Here is a 19,635-nt window from a genome sequence, read left to right as displayed (position 1 = left end):
AACCTCAGTCACGTTCTTTATTCTGTTTGTTAGTTTGTTACCTGATGAATGTACACATTTGTTCAAATTGTAAAATGCTCCAAATATAAGTCAAACAAGTCCAGTCACATTTAAAAAGAATACTATATCGTTAATATTTTGGGGGAAATACTTCACTCGCGTCTTTTATTTGCTTGTTTATGATGCAAATAGTCAAAAGCTCTAAATATACGTCAAACAATTGCCAGTACAGAACACTCCAGGAAGCTTCTTTTTGCGAGTGAAGCGACATGTTCTGATGACAATTACAGAAAAATCCTTAAGTTTTTCGAACACTAAACCATTTTTTTTCTTTTTTGAATCAGCAATTTTAAGTCAGTAAGACCAATAAAGATAATTAATGAGGAGAAACTTGTATTTTTTTTCACTCACTTTATCACTTGTTGACCATTTGAACAACTTTGAACTCTGGCCCTTTTGTCAAGTATTGTGCTTATGCGAATAATATTATATTAGCTTGAAGATGTATGAATTCTGTTTACAAGCTATGGCATAGGCATCTCTACTGAATTGAAACAGAAATTTTAGTTATTACAAAAAATGATCCAATTTGTTTTAGGGTGAGGCCTTAATAGTTTATCATAAGAGAAGTTGAACAGTATATATAGCATCTAACACATTGAACTCAGATGTTTCTATCAACTAAGTTGTTGAACGGAAGCAAACAACATACACAAGCTGGAAGAATTTTATGTGGTTTTCTCAACGGTGAAACTTAATGAGAGATATTTTACCTGTGAAAGAAAAGTATATCATGCAAATATCAGTCTTTAAATGCTTAGAAAATACCCCCAGGCATGAATATGAGTTTTATAGTGTTTTAAAGGGAAGGAAAGTCACGGACATATAAATAACTAGAAATAAAACGGTTGATGCCATTTATTAAAATACCTACCATATATTAATTACATCTTATGCAAAAATTATAATGACGTCTCTTTAAAACTCAAAGTATGATATATGTAATATAGTCAATTAAATTTTGTGCATGCGTGAAGCACGTCATCTGTTCTAGGTGGAGTTGTAGTTAGGGTTCTTGACAATTTCAAAAAAAAAAAAAAAAAAAATTTCTCTGATACTTCACAAAATTATGTCATCCACAAACACACCCAAAAATAAAATAAATAAATAAATAAAAACCTGTTCACACATCCAAACCCACCCACGCACAGAGACATTTATGGTTATCTTATCTTTCAGCATTTTGTTACGTTCTGAAAAGAGCTGAACTTATTTGTCAAGTTAATAATAAGAGTTCGAGGTAGTATTATTTATTGTAGGTGGAGATACAGGGAGAAGAACAATGACATGCATATATAGGATGAGACGAGTATTTAATGACTGTTGATAATAGTGTTAGTTGTGAGTTTTTAGTCCCACATTGGTTGTGAGAACACACTTCATCCTTCTCTACTTGTATAAATATATGTGCACACTCAATATTCAACTTAAAAAAAAATTTACCCAAGACTCTCTCTCTCTTACTTTGACATGGTATCAGAGCTAGGGTTATTATTTCCCTTCCAATAAATTTTTTTAACGCTTCTGCATTCTTTTGCCAAATCTTGGCCTTGCTGCTTTGCAGTCGTTTAACGCTTTTTTGTGTTCCTCTGCCAGATTTTTGGCCTTGCCGCTTTACGACCTCTTAACGCATATCGTGTTCTCGTTTAACCTTCGGGTTCCATTTTAATCTTCGGGGTTATATTTTAAACATTCGGGTTCTATTTTAACAGCATTACCGTTTTAAGATCATCTCTTGATCTCAAATTTACGGCAAAGTGGTTTTTCAAGACCGTCTCCCGGTCTCAAATTAACGACATTGCCGTTTCAAGCCGTCTCTCGGCCTCAAACAAACAACATTGCCGTTTCATAGTCAGTAACGACATCGTCGTTTCTGGGCTGAGGCCATTCTCACTGTTACTCATGCCATTATTATCAACACTATTATCAACGATGACATTCTTGAAAGCATAGAAACAATTCAATTTATCATGAATCTTTTTGTATGCTTAATTTCACTTACATCACTAGAAAGTTTCAAATTCAGCAAAGCACTTCCTAACACCATAAAAGAAATTTATATGGACAAGAAGTCATTATAATTAGAAAGAGAATTACATCACTGGCGACCTCCGTCTTGTACGCTAGCTCGTGCTAAACTGAAACGGCAACTGTTAGTTGTTATTGTTACCAAGGCGTTTCCTTCGCTAATGACTTTTGTTTTTTGACGCTTAGCGCATGACAGAGAGTTGAGGCGGTTACAAATGCCTCGTTGATATCGTGAACAATGTGACACTTGCTGTCATGCCGTATATATGTACTCCGTTCTTATCCGTTTCAAGCCCACTCTCTATTTCAATCCTAAAACTACTATTTCATTTGCAAGATGATATATGTCAGACCTTCTAAAGGTTTTAATATGTGTCCCATTTCAACTATCAAATTTTTTGTTTTTTTACTTTTTTTTCTTAGTTTTACAGTCGAAAGTGAATGGAACGCATATTATTGTTGCTGATTTTTGGGATTGGGTGGTATTGGAAAGAGGATTCTCACATTTTTAGTGGGCCCTCCCACTTGTGTCAGCGAAACTTTAGGTATGATGACATAAAATATTTATACAGTCACTCTTTCTCCATCTTTTTTTTTTTTAAATTTAGTGACGTGTTACACTTGTTTCCGGACTCTTATGTAAAAAAAAAAAAAGTGTCTAGAACGTTTGTTGCCGTCATAATGGCTCTGATCTGTTTTAGCTGAAAAAAGTAAGTGAGCGAGTTTTATGTCCAAACACCTTTCCTAAGAGTATCATTAAATTGATGCATGCACGTGTGCTTCCTGTAGAATTCTGAAGGTTATATGCTTGTCATGTTTCCAGTGTTTTCCTGGAATATTTTAATGTTGCTATTAGATAATATTTTTTTTCTTTTTATGATTTCTGATAATGCTATTTTTTAATGATTTCTGCTTCCCAGTATGTTGGTAATTTTGTTCTTTAGGTAATTTATTGACTATTGGATAGCTCATTTACATTGAAAAATGAGGCTTATTGTTAGTTTCATCTGTTAAATTGGAATTTTGTTTCTTCATGCGAAAAATTATCACATTGCTCCATATCTTTGAAGCAATTCCACGTTTTTTACTTGCACCGATACTGACCTTTTAGATAGAAACCCGATTATCTATTTAGAACATCCTTTTGTTCCACAGAAATATCCGTAAACATTACTACCTACATTTTCATCATGATTTTTTTTTGTAGTAAGACATTTTGTTACTCTTTGGGAAATTATTGGTTGTCATTTTATATTCTACTGCACAGACAATCTTTTTTTTTCTTTCACCGAAATGTCTTGCGTTAGATCTTAGATGACTATATACTTTTTTCTGAGAGGATTTATATTGTATTGAAATGAAATAAACTGTTTCTTTAGCAGAAGGGAACATAAATGTTTCTTCTTCTTTTTTTCTTTGGCAACTGGCAGTAATATAGTAGTTTATGCAATCTCTTCTCATGCTAGGAGATATAAACATTAGGAACATGGATTATGTGGGTGTTGTACTTCGAAACATTCTTCACTTTTTACTAGTCTTGATCTTTTCTTTTCTTATTATTTTTTCTTTTTTTTTCTTTTTTTCTTTTTTAACAGGGAAGACTCGTCTTGAGTTCCTCTTTTGTAGGGATGAAGGATATGAATTGTAGTTTCCTCAAGCTGCTGGATGTAGAAGAAACTTGTATTCCAGTGGTAGAGGAAGTACCCAGATATTCTTCACGAGAAATCGGGCAGAGGACCGAGGAACTTAAGATGGGAGTGTTCTATGTGCTCTGAGATCTGACTGGCACAAGTGACTAAATTGAATTGAGCAGAGGACCGAGGAACTTAAGATGGGAGTGTTCTGTGTGTTCTGAGCTCTGACTGGCACAAGTGACTTAATTGTATCTAGCTAAATACACACTGCATATACATATTTCTATATTTGCGGGAAAAAGTATGTGAAAAGAAGCAGAAGAATGACATTTAGTTTCGTGCTCTTTTTCTGCACATTGGAAAAGACCTGGAAATATGAAGGGATTGTGAATGAAAACACGGTGGGGTTTTTTTCTCGGATGACTTCTTTTTCTGTAACTCAGTTCCATGGGAAGTGATTATAAACCTGGCTTTGAGCTCTTGTTTGATTTCTTTTTTCTTTTTTTTTCTTCACCCCTGAATTAACCAAATCCAAAACGTATACTGACAGTAGATCGTCTCCAACTTGTACCAGTCATATATTTAAAAACATCAGAAATAATTACTTGAGCAATCAACAGTTTCCACAATTATATTCAGTTTAAACAGTAACAGTGAAATCTTTAGAATCCAGGGTACATCTCGGCCAAAGCAATCCAGATTACACAAATAAGCAACAAACAACAAAGATTCAAAGAGAGTATATACACAAAACGCAAAGCCAAGGCACAAACAAACAATCACCGACCAAACCAAACATTTTGAGGCTGGATCATCTCCCCTCCTCCATCGTTCATAAGCTTATCAAGCACCACATTAAGGTCCACTGACTGTCCATTCTCTGTCAGTTCCCTAACTGCCGCTCTCACCTGTTCTCTAGAAAACCCCATTGTTGCGACTTTGTCAACCACATCATCAATAGGAACCCTACCACTGCCTCCAACTGAGCTAGATCCTGTTGGCACTGCCTGAGGTAACATCTTCGCTGTAGGAAGACGAGAATAATTCCCACCAACTCCACCGCCCGAAGTGGGAGGAGAATTGGAGAATGGTGAAGGTTTCATTGAAGAGCTGTAGTGAGATGGGGATCCACTGTAAGGATAACTATCGGAGTAGCTAAAACCAGAAGATGGGGTACAGCCTGAAGGAAAGGGTAATTGGCTAGAGCCATAATATTGAGGGGATCCACTGGCTGGAGGTTGTTGAGATAAAGGAGTGGGCTGGCGTATATTTTGAGGGTAAGTCTGAGATTGCGGTGGCATATATGGGGCCGACTCTTCAGGGAGATGAGGCATTGGTGGAGGTGGGTTCAGAGGTTGTGATGGTGGCATTTGTTGCGAGTATTGTGGTAATTGGTAGTGTTGAGGTTGTGGTTGTGGTGGTGGCTGAGATAGAGGCTGAGGTTGAGGTTGAGGCTGTGGCTGAGGCTGCATTGTTTGAATCCCGGATGGAGGGAAATAAGGAGATTCTTGTGATAAAGATGGGAGGCGGGTAAGTTGGGGTTGAGGTAATTGGGCAGGGAATTGAGGAGGTGAGTTTTGGTGAGCTGGCGGGGGAGGCGGAGGAGCATTTGGGGCAGGGAAAGGAGCTGATTGTTGAGGTGGAGCTGCTGCAGGTGGGCTTGGTGCATATGAAGGCGGAGGTGGCGATGTTTGCTGCTGAATTTGAGTGTTTGGTTGCGCAGCAGTTACGGTTGATGATTCAGGTGCCCTGGAAGAAGATTGCTGTAGCTTTGCTAGCTGGAGTTGAGCCTCAACTATCTCATGTTTGTCACGGAGAACTTGAACACCTGTTTGAACCTGCACAGTTCAGCATATCTTTAATTTCAGAAAGAACAACAATGAAACGAATATGGGGAAATTATTGAATTATGGACAAATCAGAGAACGCGACAATGCACATCAATAAAGAGAAAATGAAGATGACAGAAAAGCGGAGGACAGCAGAAAGAGCTTTACGATGGGTAAAATATGCAGAGGTCACAGTGAGCGTTGATTCGTTCACGACCAACATCATTTGCGAATTATTTGAATTTTCAATAGATAGGAACATGAGCTTATAAGAAAAAAATGTAAGTGTCAGATGAGTTACAAAGAATTTAGCAGGAAATGGAAATCTTGTGCCACAAGTCCATGACTACATATATGCATTATGTAATCTATACCACCACTGCGTGTATATCTGACTTCACTTGTTCCCTTTCAATTAACGCATCTCCTTTACATTAAAAAAGTCAAACTTCAAAACTTCTAGTTACCATTGGAATAGCTAATATAAACGCACAACCAAGCAGATATGGCTCTCCACGCAAGCAGATGGTGAAAAAAATCCAACCAGATTGAAAAATCCATGGAGATCGAAAAAATACAAATTAAAAAAAGGAAAAACGAAAAGAAAAAGAAATAAAAAGAAAAGCTAATTAAATTTTACTCTCACTTAATGAGTACCTACAAAAACACACCTCTCTTAGAATATTCTCTAGATGCCTCAGCTTTCCCTCTGTGCTGCCATTGCTATTCCCCATTGTATCTTGCAAGTCATCTACGGAACCCTCAAGATGTCGTGTTCTACTCTCCAGCTGCGACAACCTTGAACTTACACCTTCCAACGTATGTAGCAGGTTATCAGCATATTTCTTCACAGTTCGATCAATTTCAGTCACTGTAGCCACATTGTATGCATCTCTATCCTTTTCATGGCTAATCTTTGGTACTTCATGAGGTTCTAGAATATTGGCATGCTGTAACAATGACAAGACAGAAGAAATTTAACTGATGCTCTGAAACCTGGAACTGAAGTATCAATAACTTATAATATATCATAAGAATAAAAATCACTTTGTTCAAATATGACGTAAACCACAAAAGAACAGAACAATATATGATTATGCATGTTTCTTGTAGATCAGGTTTCATATTAGAAAGCAGTGGTTGATGACTTCAAAAAGATCTCCGGAATATGGGAAAAATAAGTTCTTAAGCTCTTGCACTGAACTCCCAGTTCATACCTTTTGAATTGGAAAAGAAAATACTTTTCCTAAAAGTTCTCAACTTTGAAATTCAAAAAATGAATCAAGAATAAATAGATATCATATTTGAATTTTAAATTTAGGAGCAAAAAAGATGCTAAAATAATTGATGCTTGATATATCATATTTAGTTGTGACATATCCTAGGAAACTATGGCCCTCCGCATGCATCCAAATCATTCAACCATGTGCAGTTTGCATGACCATAACAATTGCGATATGCAGTATGATAACGTAACGTAGGAGGACCAGAATAATGAGGAAGATGTTTGCGGATGACAATTCCTTAGCTATTTTCTAGAAATTCACACGAAAATATTTTTCCATGACCTTTAAACCCTTTTTTTAAGTTATCACTTATCACAGAAAAAACTAACCCTTCAGTTTTATTTCACAAGTAGGTGATCCTCCTACTTCTATAAGTTCATGCCAAATCCAATGAGGGAACTTACTTAGAATTACAAATAAGTAGAGCATTTAGAGGCATATCATGGCCAAGTCATTAAACGGACCCTAAGCGCTAACTTTAGGTATTGTTTGTATTTAAATCCCACGATCTACTTTCCACAACAAACGAGGTTTGAATCTATTCCAACCTCACCACTGACTACCAAACAAAGAATATCATCATTTCTGCAACATCTTTTAATACTGAGACCAACAGCAGTTGCAGAGCAATAAAGAAATGAAATGTTATGAAAATGAACATGTTTATAAAACTTTTTCAAATTCAACAAATTTACAGGTGCAAGTTTCTAACTGTAACCTAGTCGAGCCGGGAAACTATCAGCCAATTTCTACTAACAAACAAATGCTAACAGTTTTTAAAAAGACATGGTCTGAGATTCTTCAACATCTTTGCGTCAAAAAATTTATGCTCGCAAACGAAAAATCAGAAAATCAAAATTCTTAAGACTTCAGTTAAATTATCCCAGTCAGCCTTCAAAATCATCACGGCTCCAACTAAATCACACCAAAACCCTAAATTTTCTTCAAAGATCAAATCAACGCAATCAATAACCAAAAATTAAATTTCCCCCAGTCTTATCAGAATCTTCTCTATAAACAAAGCAATAGTTGCAATAATCAATAAAGAGTTCCTGATTTTTCCCTTGATTTTGCAATCGGTACCTTGTGACTCATCGAAGCGATCTTAGAATCAGCAGATCCCCAAGAATTCCGCGTTCCTCGATCACGATTCGAGCTACTGTTATTACTGGCGGCTGATGCTGAGGATCCAATGCCCCTGATCGGTTGAAAATCGTAGCTCGGAAATATCTCCTCCTTCTTCAAGACGCCACCTCCATTGTTGCCGCCATGGCTCTCCTCCTCCTGTGGATTCATCAGATCGAAGAGCTCGCCACCGGTGGCTGATCCAGTTAGATCCATGATCTGCTTGTCCATGAACTGAGACGTCTTCATCCAAAATCTAATGAATAGTTCGAGGGAAATTTCGTCGAAATTGATCGAGGATCGTCGATGGAGATTTGGGGGTTTTCTTGGGAGCTAAGCCGTGAGTCTTTCGGTAGGCTTACTCGCGGGTTTGATATTTGTGCGTTAAAGTGTTTCTTTTGATTGGGTAAGCGGTTGGATTGATTCGATCCGATTATTTATGGGGTTAATTAAACAAGTAGAAAATTAGATAGAATTGGAAACTGGTTTAAAGGAAGTATTAGTCATTTTATCAGATGCATCAGTCAAGCATTTTGCCGACTCCACGTTTGGATGATGGAAGTATTAAAAGTAAAAAGCAGTTTTAAGGAGTAACTTTAAAAATTATGAAGGAGGAAGTAAAGAAGTATTATTATTTTTGTTTGTTTCGCATATATTTTGAAAGTAATAGAAGTAAGAATAATGATAGAGGCACACCATCGAACACACCCTCAGCCACACTCTCTCTTCTGCTACAGTGCAGGGGGGCTCGCATGAGCTTTTTTTAAAAATCTCATGCGGGCCCCCCTGCACTGTAACAGGAGAGGGAGTGTGGCTGAGGGTGTGTCCGGTGGTGTATCTGTAGCGCCTCCCTAGAAGTAATACTTCATTCTCTTCCTCCACTTTTCTTGTTTGAGACAACAAGTAAGATTATGGTTTATAAGTAACATAAAATATGTATCTTGAATTATAGTATAGTATTAATACCAGAATATTAAAATGCTAATATAATAATATTAAAGTTGCTGCTGATGTATCTAAAAATTATTGTAAATGATGAGTATTGAACATGCAAAGAAGAATATCTATGCACACATATCATGGATCATTTTAAAGCATTTACGAAACACAAAAATATCACACAAGAAATGAGAACCGTAAAGAAAAAAAAAGGTTAGCTCAAATAAAAGTTGGATATATACAAAAATGAAAGCTTATTTCTTATGTTAGTTTGCCTATATGCGCAATTTTATTCACATGTATAGAGGTTAGTATTAGGTTATGAAGATGTCCACAATTCAACACTCAGCTAAAATTTTTAACGCAAAAGAGATTGAGGTGCGTGTATTGGATTTGATGAAATTCTAAGATCCCTAATTTCATACTAATCTTATCTCCATGTGGACCCTATTGAAGAAATTGCTTATGACCAGAACAAATCACAAGGTGTGAGAACTGCTGAGGCGTGTAATCACTATCCTTAAGAAAATATTTTGCTCTTGTTGGTGCAAAAGGCTGCAGTGACGTCTTTTCTCACAGGAATCAAAGGCAGATAACAGGTTAAAGTGCACTCTAATAACATGTTCTACTGTTAAAGTAAGAGAGAGAGAATCTTGGGTAAATTTCCCTTGAATTGAATATTGAGTATGCACATATATTTATACAAGTAGAGAAGTGTGAGGTTTGTTCTCCCAAGCAATGTGGGACTAAAACCCACTACAATACACTATTATCAACAGCCCCCTTCAAACTCATGTTGGATCAAACAAAGTGAGTTTGCGTACAAGAAATTGGAACCGATGAATAGATAAGGCCTTTGTAAAGAAATCTGCAAGCTCGTTAGCGGATGAAACATGAGGAAGTAGAATTGTCTTGTCCTTGATAACTTGGTGACAGACAAAATGAGCGTCGATCTCAATATGTTTGGTCCTTTCATGAAATACTGGATTATTAGCAATCTGGATGGCACTCTTATTATCACAGTAGAGAGGAGTAGGAGTCGTAACAGAAATACCGAAATCACTGAGAAGGCGACGAAGATGAATAATCTCTTTAGCTGTTGTGGACATTGCACGATACTCTGCCTCAGTACTGGAAAGAGCAATAACATCTTGTTTCTTACTTCGCCAGGAAATAAGGGAATCACCAAGAAATATACAATAACCTGTGGTAGACTTTCTGGTAGTTGGATCACCAGCCCAATCAGCATCAGAATATGCACAAAGCTCTAACTTAGATGTAGCAGGAAACAAAAGAGAGCGAGTGCTAGTACCCCGGAGGTATCGAAGAATCCGTAATAAGACAGCATAGTGTACAGGACGTGGAGCACTAACAAATTGACTGACAATACCAAAATATCTGGCAGAAAAAAAACATTAAACGGCTGCAAAGCAATAAGGCCAAGATTTGGCAAAAGAACGCAGAAGCGTTAAAAAATTTTATTGGAAGGGAAATAGCCCTAGCTCTGATACCATGTTAAAGTAAGAGAGAGAGAATCTTGGGTAAATTTTCCTTGAATTGAATATTGAGTATGCACATATATTTATACAAGTAGAGAAGTATGAGGTTTGTTCTCCCAAGCAATGTGGGACTAAAACCCACTACAATACACTATTATCAACATCTACAAAGAACAATAAATATCTCTCTTTGACAGGAAGGAAGATAGAGCACAAATATTTTTCAGTGTTATCAACTGAGGAGATCAAGTCTCTATTTATAGATGAACCATGTTGGAGTACCAAATGTTAAACTACATTGGGAACATCAAAGGTTAAATCATGTTGGGAACATTAAAGATTGAAGAACATTGGGAACACCAAATGTTGAAAAATATTGAGAACACCAAAGGTTAAAAATAAATAACAAACATTTCTCTTTTGTGTATTTGAAATACACAACAAACCCTACAAAACAATTTTCCTACTTCTGAACTACTTCCGACCTACTTCCGAACCTTTTGGAGTGGAAAAAAAAAATATAGGAAGTAAATATGCCTCGTAGGCACCACATCAACATCGAAGGCAATAGCGAAAGTTGCACTTTTATGGAAACTAGTTGAAATGCACGTGCAATGCACGTGGTAAATTTTTTAATTTATTATTTTATTATTGACTCATTTCGTTAAGATTTATTTAATTTAAACCATGTATCAAACATAGTAATAGAATTTTAAAATTCAAAAGGATTGAATAATAAAATTACATTTATGTATCAACTGGGTGATAATAGATTGTTTGCATCCTTAACAATAGAAAACAATGAATAATTTTATAAAAGAATTTTATTTGATATACACCATTGAGTTTCAATCAACCAGTGCTACCTATATACAGATGACAGTAGATCACCTATTTAATCATAATCATCCAATATAAATGTTACTAAAATAGTAGCATCACTTTTTTCTGTAGTATTACTTATTTCTATCTCCTCAAAACAATTAATAGTCATGCAACAAATAGCAGAGATACTATAAATATCTCTCTTTATCATTGGATATTTTGAGCTTTAATGGTTCCAAATTTCTTTCAAGCGGTAAGCTACTTATGCCTATTAGAAGCGTGAGATTTTCTGATTACATGTCTCTAAAATTCATCGAATCAAAGTAAATCGCAAGATGATAAAAAAATGCAAAGGTAGTATAGAGCAAGAATTTTTGAGATAGCAAAGAACCAAAGAATCATACTATTAAAACAACAGTTCTATCATTGATAAAATCAATTGCAGATGAAACCATAGGAGCAAAACCATGATAGTATAACTAAAAAGAATCATATTTGTCTTTACAGATATGAATGAGCTTTAATTGATATTTTCCTGTGACATGTTATGAATAAAAAGATATTGAACAACATATCATCTCCTTAGCAGAAACCATATAAAAACTTAATTGTCCTGTTATCCTCCAAAGTACTTTGTCTCAGTGATCAGCGTAGTTGCTTCCACGCAGTTACACAATAATTATAGTGAAGCAACCTTAGGCTTACCGTAGATTGAGATCTGAAATAAAAGATAATAAATAAATAAAATCTAACACTTACAATCATCAATCAATGCTTGAAGGTGACATAGATCAGGCTGAAACTCTAGAAGAGAATGAAGCACAAAATTTCCAATTAGATGGATAATCAAAATCTGTAACTATTCAATATTGGAAGTCAAGGGCATAAAATAAAATTAAAATCTAATAATTTGGACAATGAGTATTGTACTTTAGTTTATTTAGATTTAAACACTAACATTTGAAGTTGTAAAATATGCGATGAACCTGAGTGTATTAAAAAAAAGAACTGAATGTAAGTGGGGGGCTCTATACCAAGCTCATATTGTGAGCTGAACATAATCTTCACTCTAAAACTTATCGTACTGACCTGACTTGAATCTTGCCTTCGTCTTCTCAGGTTTACTGGTCAATAGCCTTTTTATTGAATTTGCTCTTTTTTCTAGAATTATGACACAGAACCTCATGGATGAATTGCTAACAATTATTTGATATTCTTTAAGATAATTGTTTATCCATTGTAGATTTCATATTCATCAGTTAATTTTTATAATCCTCAAACTTGAACATGATCAGGTGGTAAAAAGAGTCCTATCAACTCATCTATAAAGATGTCTTAAACTTCACGATAAGCATATCGACCCTATCTATACCTTGCTTCAGGGCGATAAATAAATGTAGAAGTTGATTTAGTTCCTGAAGATGGTTGTACAGGTCAACTATGAAAATATATTAAACAATGATTCAGTTATCATTCACTTAAAGAATGTATACTTACATGTTGCTTGCTTCAGAAAAAAAAAACATGAGAAAAATAAGGTCTATTTTGGAATATGTTATATGATTCAATCATAAAAAATGATAGTAGACTTACTGACTTGATTAATATATGACTTATCAAGAGGCTAAAAACAATGACATATAGAACTATTGACTCACCAAAGCTTCTTTTGAATCATTTGCTACGCGATTTATTTTTAGTAAGTTGCCTGCATTTACGGCTTGTCTCGATGCACGGTGACGAGAAGGCTCTGCTAAGCAACCACTTGTTCTCCCTTCTTTACCACCGAAATTAAAGTTTTCAAGTACGAAAATTAGTAATTGCTAGTCAGGAAAAGGTATTTTTGGCAGTAGTTAATAAAAATGAAGATATTATAAACACATTTTATCTATATTAGGTCTATGAACAAATGACCGTGTTAATGAAACACAATAAATGATAGGCACAGAAGACCTTTGTTTGGAAATAGATAAAACATGTATGGGAGCAAGCATGAAAGAGGAAATTTTTTAATAAAAATGAAAGTGAAATAGGATGTATTCTATGATGTTAACAGATGTAACAAACTTAACAGAAGACTCACAAAGGAACAACTAGCAAAATTAACTACCAAAATTAACTACCAAATTGCCTATTGACATTACCAAGAGTTGGCACCAACCCAGAGAAAGGTCCTACTCCAGAACCCTATATATAAGATTAAAATTGAGCAAGGTGTTGCCATGATAGAGAAAAAGAAACCAAAACAAATGAAAACCTATCTGCAAGAAATTAAGCCTGTATATGCAAGACTTATAAGAGGTCGTGGAGGAGTGCTAGCAATTTGTGATTGATGATACTTCAATATGGTCCAATCAAACACATAATCAAATAGAAATGCTATAGATTAAGATTCAACATCATTCCACATCTTGATTGAGAATTACATATATCTAAACCTGCCATTGGCACAAAATTCCTCGTCAACATGAATAATGAGTTACCAGAATATCTTTTCCTCGCGAATAAAAAGGTCACAAAATACTCTTTTAAGTTATGAATAATCAGGTTTGGCGTCAAAACATAGTGAACGGCAGTAGTGAAAGTTGGATGCAAATTATGTAGGATATTCACGACGTAATGCTTGAAGATAATATATCAATATTGTCATGATTAAAAATTTATATATCTATTTAATACTATTAAGAAAAGTAAGAAAAGATATCGTCAAGGCTCTCAACTTCATTATGTGAATTAGATCTTACCTCTATTGAGATGGTAACTTTTCTTTCACTAATTTTTTTATATTTCTATTTCTTTGTTCCAAGTTTTAGACCTTGCCAGGGAAGACTGCAAACAACAAGATAAACAAAATTTTGTTACACCATACTATGGACAAAGCTACTAAAAATGGAGTTGAGATAGACACCAGACCTTTCTCGTAAAAAATTTGTGAGAACAAACCCAAGAGATTCCAGATCATCCCTCCTGCTTTGTTCTTAAGATTCCAATGTACATAAGTCAAGCATATAAAATATGTTAAGTATTCGCCAACCTCATCAAGGTGTAAAAGAAAACTAAAATATGTTAGGAAGTGTTTTAAGAAATTAATATGAGAATACATACATATACCAAGGTGGATGTTCATGCTTACATACCTCGCAGTCCTAGTCAAGTTCTTATTCTCTCTACAACAAATGAATTTAGGTAAACAAACACTTGCATAAAGGCACATGTACAAGCTTTTTTTGAGTAGAAATATACAGTCAATCCATAAAATGTACACAAAAGCACAGAAAGCAATTTGGTATTGTTTCAAATATATGTGGCACATACCTGCTCAGGAGTTTTTTCATGATACCGATTTTGAGATACACCTTGCGCAAGTAGCTTCTTCACCCTACCACCTGTATAAAGTTCAGACAGGCACCCATGCGCTTATGCAATAAGACCCGTCCTCAAGGCACATAAACTAAGTTGTGTCATTGCCATGTTGAATAGAATCTGAGAGGATATGTCCATAACTTGAATCCCTTTTGGAAAATGACTCATCAACAAAAGTTTGCGTGCAGTCAAGATCACAAAAAATAGTTAATATGCATTTTAAAAGTAATAAAGTCAAGTATTCTCTGAATATGTATTTAGATTCAAATAATTGATGGATAAATGTAAGCTGAAGAAAAACTCATTCAGTTCAATATGATAGATTTAAAATGATATGCAAAGGATAATTACTAAGGAAGAGACGTTAATATAATAAATCAGTTATATTAGCTTGAGTGAAGGAAAAAATTAGCAATAAATGTGGCACGTACCTGCTCAGGAGTTTTTTCATGAATCCAATTTTGAGATACACCTTGCGCAAGTAGCTTCTTTACCCTACCACATGTATAAAGTTCAGACAGGTACCCATGCGCTTCTGCAATAAGACCCGTCCTCAAAGGACATAAACTAAGGTGTGTCATTGCCCTGTTGAATAGAATCTGAGAGGATATATCCATGTGCTGAATCCCTTCTTGCAAATGACTTATCAACAAAAGTTTGCGTGCAGTCGAGATCACAAAAAAATAGTTCATATGCATTTTAAAAGTAATAAGCCAAGTATTCTCTGAATATGTATTTAGATACATGGGGATGCTGAAAGACTTGTATAGCTTCAGTTTATCAGTAAAGAGAAACATTTCTGCTAGTGCCAGCTAAAAAGAATATTGATATCTATACAGTGATTTTAAATTTAAAGTTATAGGGGAAAAACAGAAGGAACTTCTAAAATATTTAACTTGCCAATAAAAGTTTCAATCTACTTTGAAGTCATGGGTTCTTCTGCTTGTATTTCTACCATACATATCCAAACTTCCACTTTTACAAGCCAGCTTAGTTTCATATGTCAAACCTCACTTTAAGTTCAGCATGCAGAAAACTTCACAGCCTTCCACTGTCTACTACTGAGATATCTACTTTCCTACACCCAGAAACCCTAAACCCCCAAATTGTTGTACCAAAACCAAAACCACTTCAATTTCAATAAATTAACACACGAAATTTCATCATTTAAAGTAAATTCAATACTCACTTGCATCCATTAGCAGTAGGACAAACAAATTCATCCCCAATGGGATGGACCGCAAACCCTAACGGGTCCCCGCTAATTGCAAAACAAAAAATCAAGCGACAAATGAGAAAAAAACCATGGGATCATCGGAGATTGAGGTCTTGGCATTGAAAGAAAAGATCTCGATCATGAACGGAGATGTGAAATTCTTCGACCTCCTGTAGATCACCAGAAGGTGGTTCTCTGGCCTCCGAATCCATGCAGCGCACGTGACCGGCCCTGGGTTAGTCGTGGCTTCGTGATCCTTCCTGATGCTTAAAATCTGAAATTTGAGGAGAAGATGAAAGAGAAGGTTTGGTGATGATAAGGATAAGAATAAGCTTCTTGATGATGATAATAATCATCTTTACAATTTGATAACCGACAATTGATAATGCAGAGAGAGTGAGACTGCGTTGCTGGAGGAATTTCATAACAGATGGAATGGAGAAGGAAAGGAGCGAAGATTTAAGGCTTTACGTTTTCTGAGTTGTGAGTAACGAAAAAAGAATGATTAACTTTGTTAAATTAATGAAAGATGAGGGTATTTTGGGGTAGAGACAGTATTCCAGATGTTTTGCCATTTGGAACCCAAGGTAATTTCAATAGAATCCTGACATGAGGAATTCAAATCAATCAACTTAAAACTGAAAAGAATGAAGACTTGTTAACTAGTTAGATTATTCATTGTCCGATAGATGTTCTAAAGTGACAAATACATTTTCTGCTGGTTATTATGTATTTACACAAATTTATTGTATTCGACCAAAAATGGTTGAATAGTCCATGAATTGACAAATCTTACATGTTTAATGTTAAGGCTTTTACATATATATAATATATATCCCTTAAATCTTCTCTATTCTAAAAAATACTCCACAAAAAAATCTATCACATGATTAGTATTAAGGGTCAGTAAGGGAATAGAGAGGGTTAATTATGCAAACATGGCGAAAGAAAGTCATTTTGATTATGCCTCTTAGCTAGAAACAGCAAGAGAGGGTTAATTATGCAAACATGGCGAAAGAAAGTCATTTTGATTATGCCTCTTAGCTAGAAACAGCAAAGCATGTCCTGTCTATTCTCAACACATAAAGAAAGTCATTTTGATTATGCCTCTTAGCTAGAAACAGCAAAGCATGTCCTGTCTATTCTCAACACATAAACAAAGAAGGGTAAAAAGTAGGCCGTACACAAACTGGGCCTAATATAATGGTCTAGGAGCCATTTCTTGAATATGAAAGAATTAAGGATTAATATCCACACAACAACAACAATAATAATAGTCCGATTCAATTAACACCCTTCCAATCAATTCATTAGGATTTAATCTCAAGGGTCCCTGGTTGGCCTGATGCAGTTTAAATCTAAATAAATAAATTTCTTCCATTAGTTGTCAACAGAACATTCTACATAAAAATAAAGAACCTAATACAAGATATGTGACTATCGTTAGAAGTTTCATCATAAAGACAGAGGACCTAAGTAGCTGCCCAAAAGAGAGAATAAGTTCTTCAACATAAGTAGCACAAGGAGAGAAGAAGTTCTTCAACGGATAGAACAAGCTATAGAAACTATCATGAGATTTAAGTAGAACAGACATCCAGATAAAGATATAAAAATTTTCACACTACAAAGGAAACTTTGAAGCACTTCCCGAGGTGAAGAAATAAGGAGATAAAAGATATAAAATTTTAGTAGAATAGACATCCATATAAAGATATAAAAATTTTCTTGTTCTTCAACGAATAGAACAAGAAAATGAGGCGAGAACCCGCAGTGAAGAAATAAGGAGATCTTTCTATATTGGCATATCAGTTGGGAAAATCATAGGCAAATTCCTACCGTTCAGAATGTGGAGAAGAACCAAAACGGAATGGTTCCACCTACACAAAACTCGAATTTTGCACGAGTTACATAACCCTTATTTTTCTTTTTTGCGATTCTGGTGGGTCTGTCTTTTTTCCTTATTACGACCAATCCCCAAATTATGCATTCTTAGATGGAACCAAAAATGTAAAAGAGATTTCATTGACAGTATTCCAGAGAAATAATGAAAACTGAAAATGTATGGAAATATTTGAACGGTGATGTGTACACATCATAGGCTCATAAAACCCATCTGGGGTGATCTGAGGATAGAAAAGATGTGAATGCATACCTGTCTCCTTAATTGTCTCAAAGTCTTCACCAGGAGTTCAGTATTTCTGTGAACGCCAATCCAGCAACCATTAACAAAGATCTTAGTTGCTTGAGGAATAACAGCTGGAGATATTTCCTGCGAAGAGGCAAAAGAAATGCAAACTTCAGTAGACTAAAACCTGCGACAAGAAGACACCCTTTAACCGCCAACAAGATACCATTTTGAGCAACTACAAGCATATAAAAGATCCAGCTCACATTCACAAGGAATAAAAAATGCATATCTCAAAGTTTTCTGTACTCCACTCCTCCAAAAACTCCAAAATTGGATGCGCAGCTGATCCTATTGTTATGTATACCATCAGAGCAAGGTTCTTCACCAATCCACAAGCCTGACAAACATACAACATTCAAATGTTAGCATAAAAAATGGGGATGCTAAAATACTTGTATAGCTTCAGTTTACCAGTAAAGAGAAACATCTCCGCTAGTGTCAGCTAAAAAGAATATTGATAACTATGCAGTGATTTTAAATTTAAAGTTATAGGGGAAAAACAGAAGGAACTTCTAAAATATTTAACTTGCCAATAAAAGTTTCAATCTACTTTGAAGTCATGGATTCTTCAGCTTGTATTTCTACCATACAGATCCAAACTTCCACTTTTACAAGCCAGCTTAGTTTCATATGTCAAACCTCACTTTAAGTTCAGCATGCAGAAAACTTCACAACCTTCCACTGTCTACTGAGATATCTACTTTCCTACACCCAGAAACCCTAAACCCCCAAATTGTTGTACCAAAACCAAAATCACTTCAATTTCAATAAATTAACATGCGAAATTCCATCTTTTAAAGTAAATTCAATACTCACTTGCATCCATTAGCAGTAGAACAAACAAATTCATCCCCACTGGGTGGACCGCAAACCCTAGCGGGTCCCCGCTAATTGCAAACCTAGACTGCACCAATAAAAAAATCCAGTGATCAAAGATCTCAATTACTAAACCCTAACAAATAATCAAGCGATAGAAGAGAAAAAAACATGGGATCATCGGAGATTGAGGAGTTCTTGGCATCGAAAGAGAAGATATGTATAACTTGAAAATTCAAGCAATAATCAGCAATAACAGGCTAAAAATCTTCTCTTTTTACCAAATTCAACAGATGAAAACCGCAAAAAGCGAGTTTTTGAAGGTAGAAATAGCTTACAGGCAGACAAAGCACTGGAAATATGAAGGATGGAACTCGTCGCCGGCTAGGGTTTGTTCGTGATCATAACCGATGCCCAAAATTTGAGAAGTGAGGAGATGATGGCAGAGGGGGTGCGGTGATGATGAGGATTTAAGAAAGTGGGATGGCGTTGCCGGAGGAGAAGCGTAACTGAAGGTGGCTGCTAGAGGGAATTCTTAACCGACGGAGGGGGAAATGAAAGGAAGAAGGCTTTTAGGCTGCCGATTTATTAACTCTGTGAAACGATAAAAATGTAAAAATTTGTTATATTTACAATAGTTGAAGGTTATTTTGGGGAAGAGGAAGTTTTTCAAGAACTCCCTCTTTTAAAGGGTAGATAGATAGATAGATAAACATATATTTTTCTTCAGATGTAACAGAAGTAAATGGAAATTTTATTTACTTGATAAATTCGTGCAAATTTAAAAGCCGATGGATGTTTATATTTGTTAAGCTTTGAGAGGTAAG

At 35.4% G+C, this 19,635-nt stretch overlaps 1 protein-coding gene and 1 long non-coding RNA gene across 5 annotated transcripts; both read right to left on the bottom strand.

Annotated features, from left to right (window-relative positions):
* On the bottom strand, positions 4,328-8,330 carry LOC109840861 (vacuolar protein-sorting protein bro1-like). Its single transcript, XM_020409663.1, has 3 exons — positions 7,921-8,330; positions 6,223-6,501; positions 4,328-5,560 (listed from the first exon to the last, which is right to left on the bottom strand). The coding sequence occupies exons 1-3, from the start codon at positions 8,209-8,211 to the stop codon at positions 4,502-4,504; spliced, it is 1,629 nt and encodes a 542-aa protein (XP_020265252.1). The 5' UTR covers positions 8,212-8,330; the 3' UTR covers positions 4,328-4,501.
* Positions 11,740-19,389, bottom strand: LOC109840860. Of its 4 annotated transcripts, none has more exons than XR_002247074.1 (10): positions 19,147-19,389; positions 18,809-18,896; positions 18,196-18,329; positions 17,957-18,073; positions 14,541-16,078; positions 14,331-14,392; positions 14,139-14,202; positions 13,970-14,054; positions 12,884-13,002; positions 11,740-11,943 (listed from the first exon to the last, which is right to left on the bottom strand). It is a non-coding gene; the product is annotated as an uncharacterized LOC109840860 (long non-coding RNA). The 4 variants fall into 4 exon arrangements; XR_002247077.1 differs by having other exon boundaries at positions 12,884-12,999; XR_002247075.1 differs by having other exon boundaries at positions 14,541-15,155.

The sequence above is a fragment of the Asparagus officinalis genome, chromosome 5 (genome assembly GCF_001876935.1).
Source record: "Asparagus officinalis chromosome 5, Aspof.V1, whole genome shotgun sequence".
NCBI classification, from domain to species: Eukaryota; Viridiplantae; Streptophyta; class Magnoliopsida; order Asparagales; family Asparagaceae; genus Asparagus; species Asparagus officinalis.
The sequence above is the reverse complement of the archived record's forward strand: the minus strand, read 5'-3'. Positions and strand labels throughout refer to the sequence as shown.

What these genes read in the sequence shown, in the direction of transcription:
- LOC109840861 (XM_020409663.1), bottom strand. Translation starts at nt 8,211, where the DNA reads ATGAAGACGTCTCAGTTCATGGACAAGCAGATCATGGATCTAACTGGA. An exon ending in TCGCTTCGATGAGTCACAAG is followed by an intron (nt 6,502 to 7,920) that starts GTACCGATTGCA and finishes TCATTGTTACAG; the next exon opens with CATGCCAATATTCTAGAACC. An exon ending in TAGAGAATATTCTAAGAGAG is followed by an intron (nt 5,561 to 6,222) that starts GTGTGTTTTTGT and finishes TGAACTGTGCAG; the next exon opens with GTTCAAACAGGTGTTCAAGT.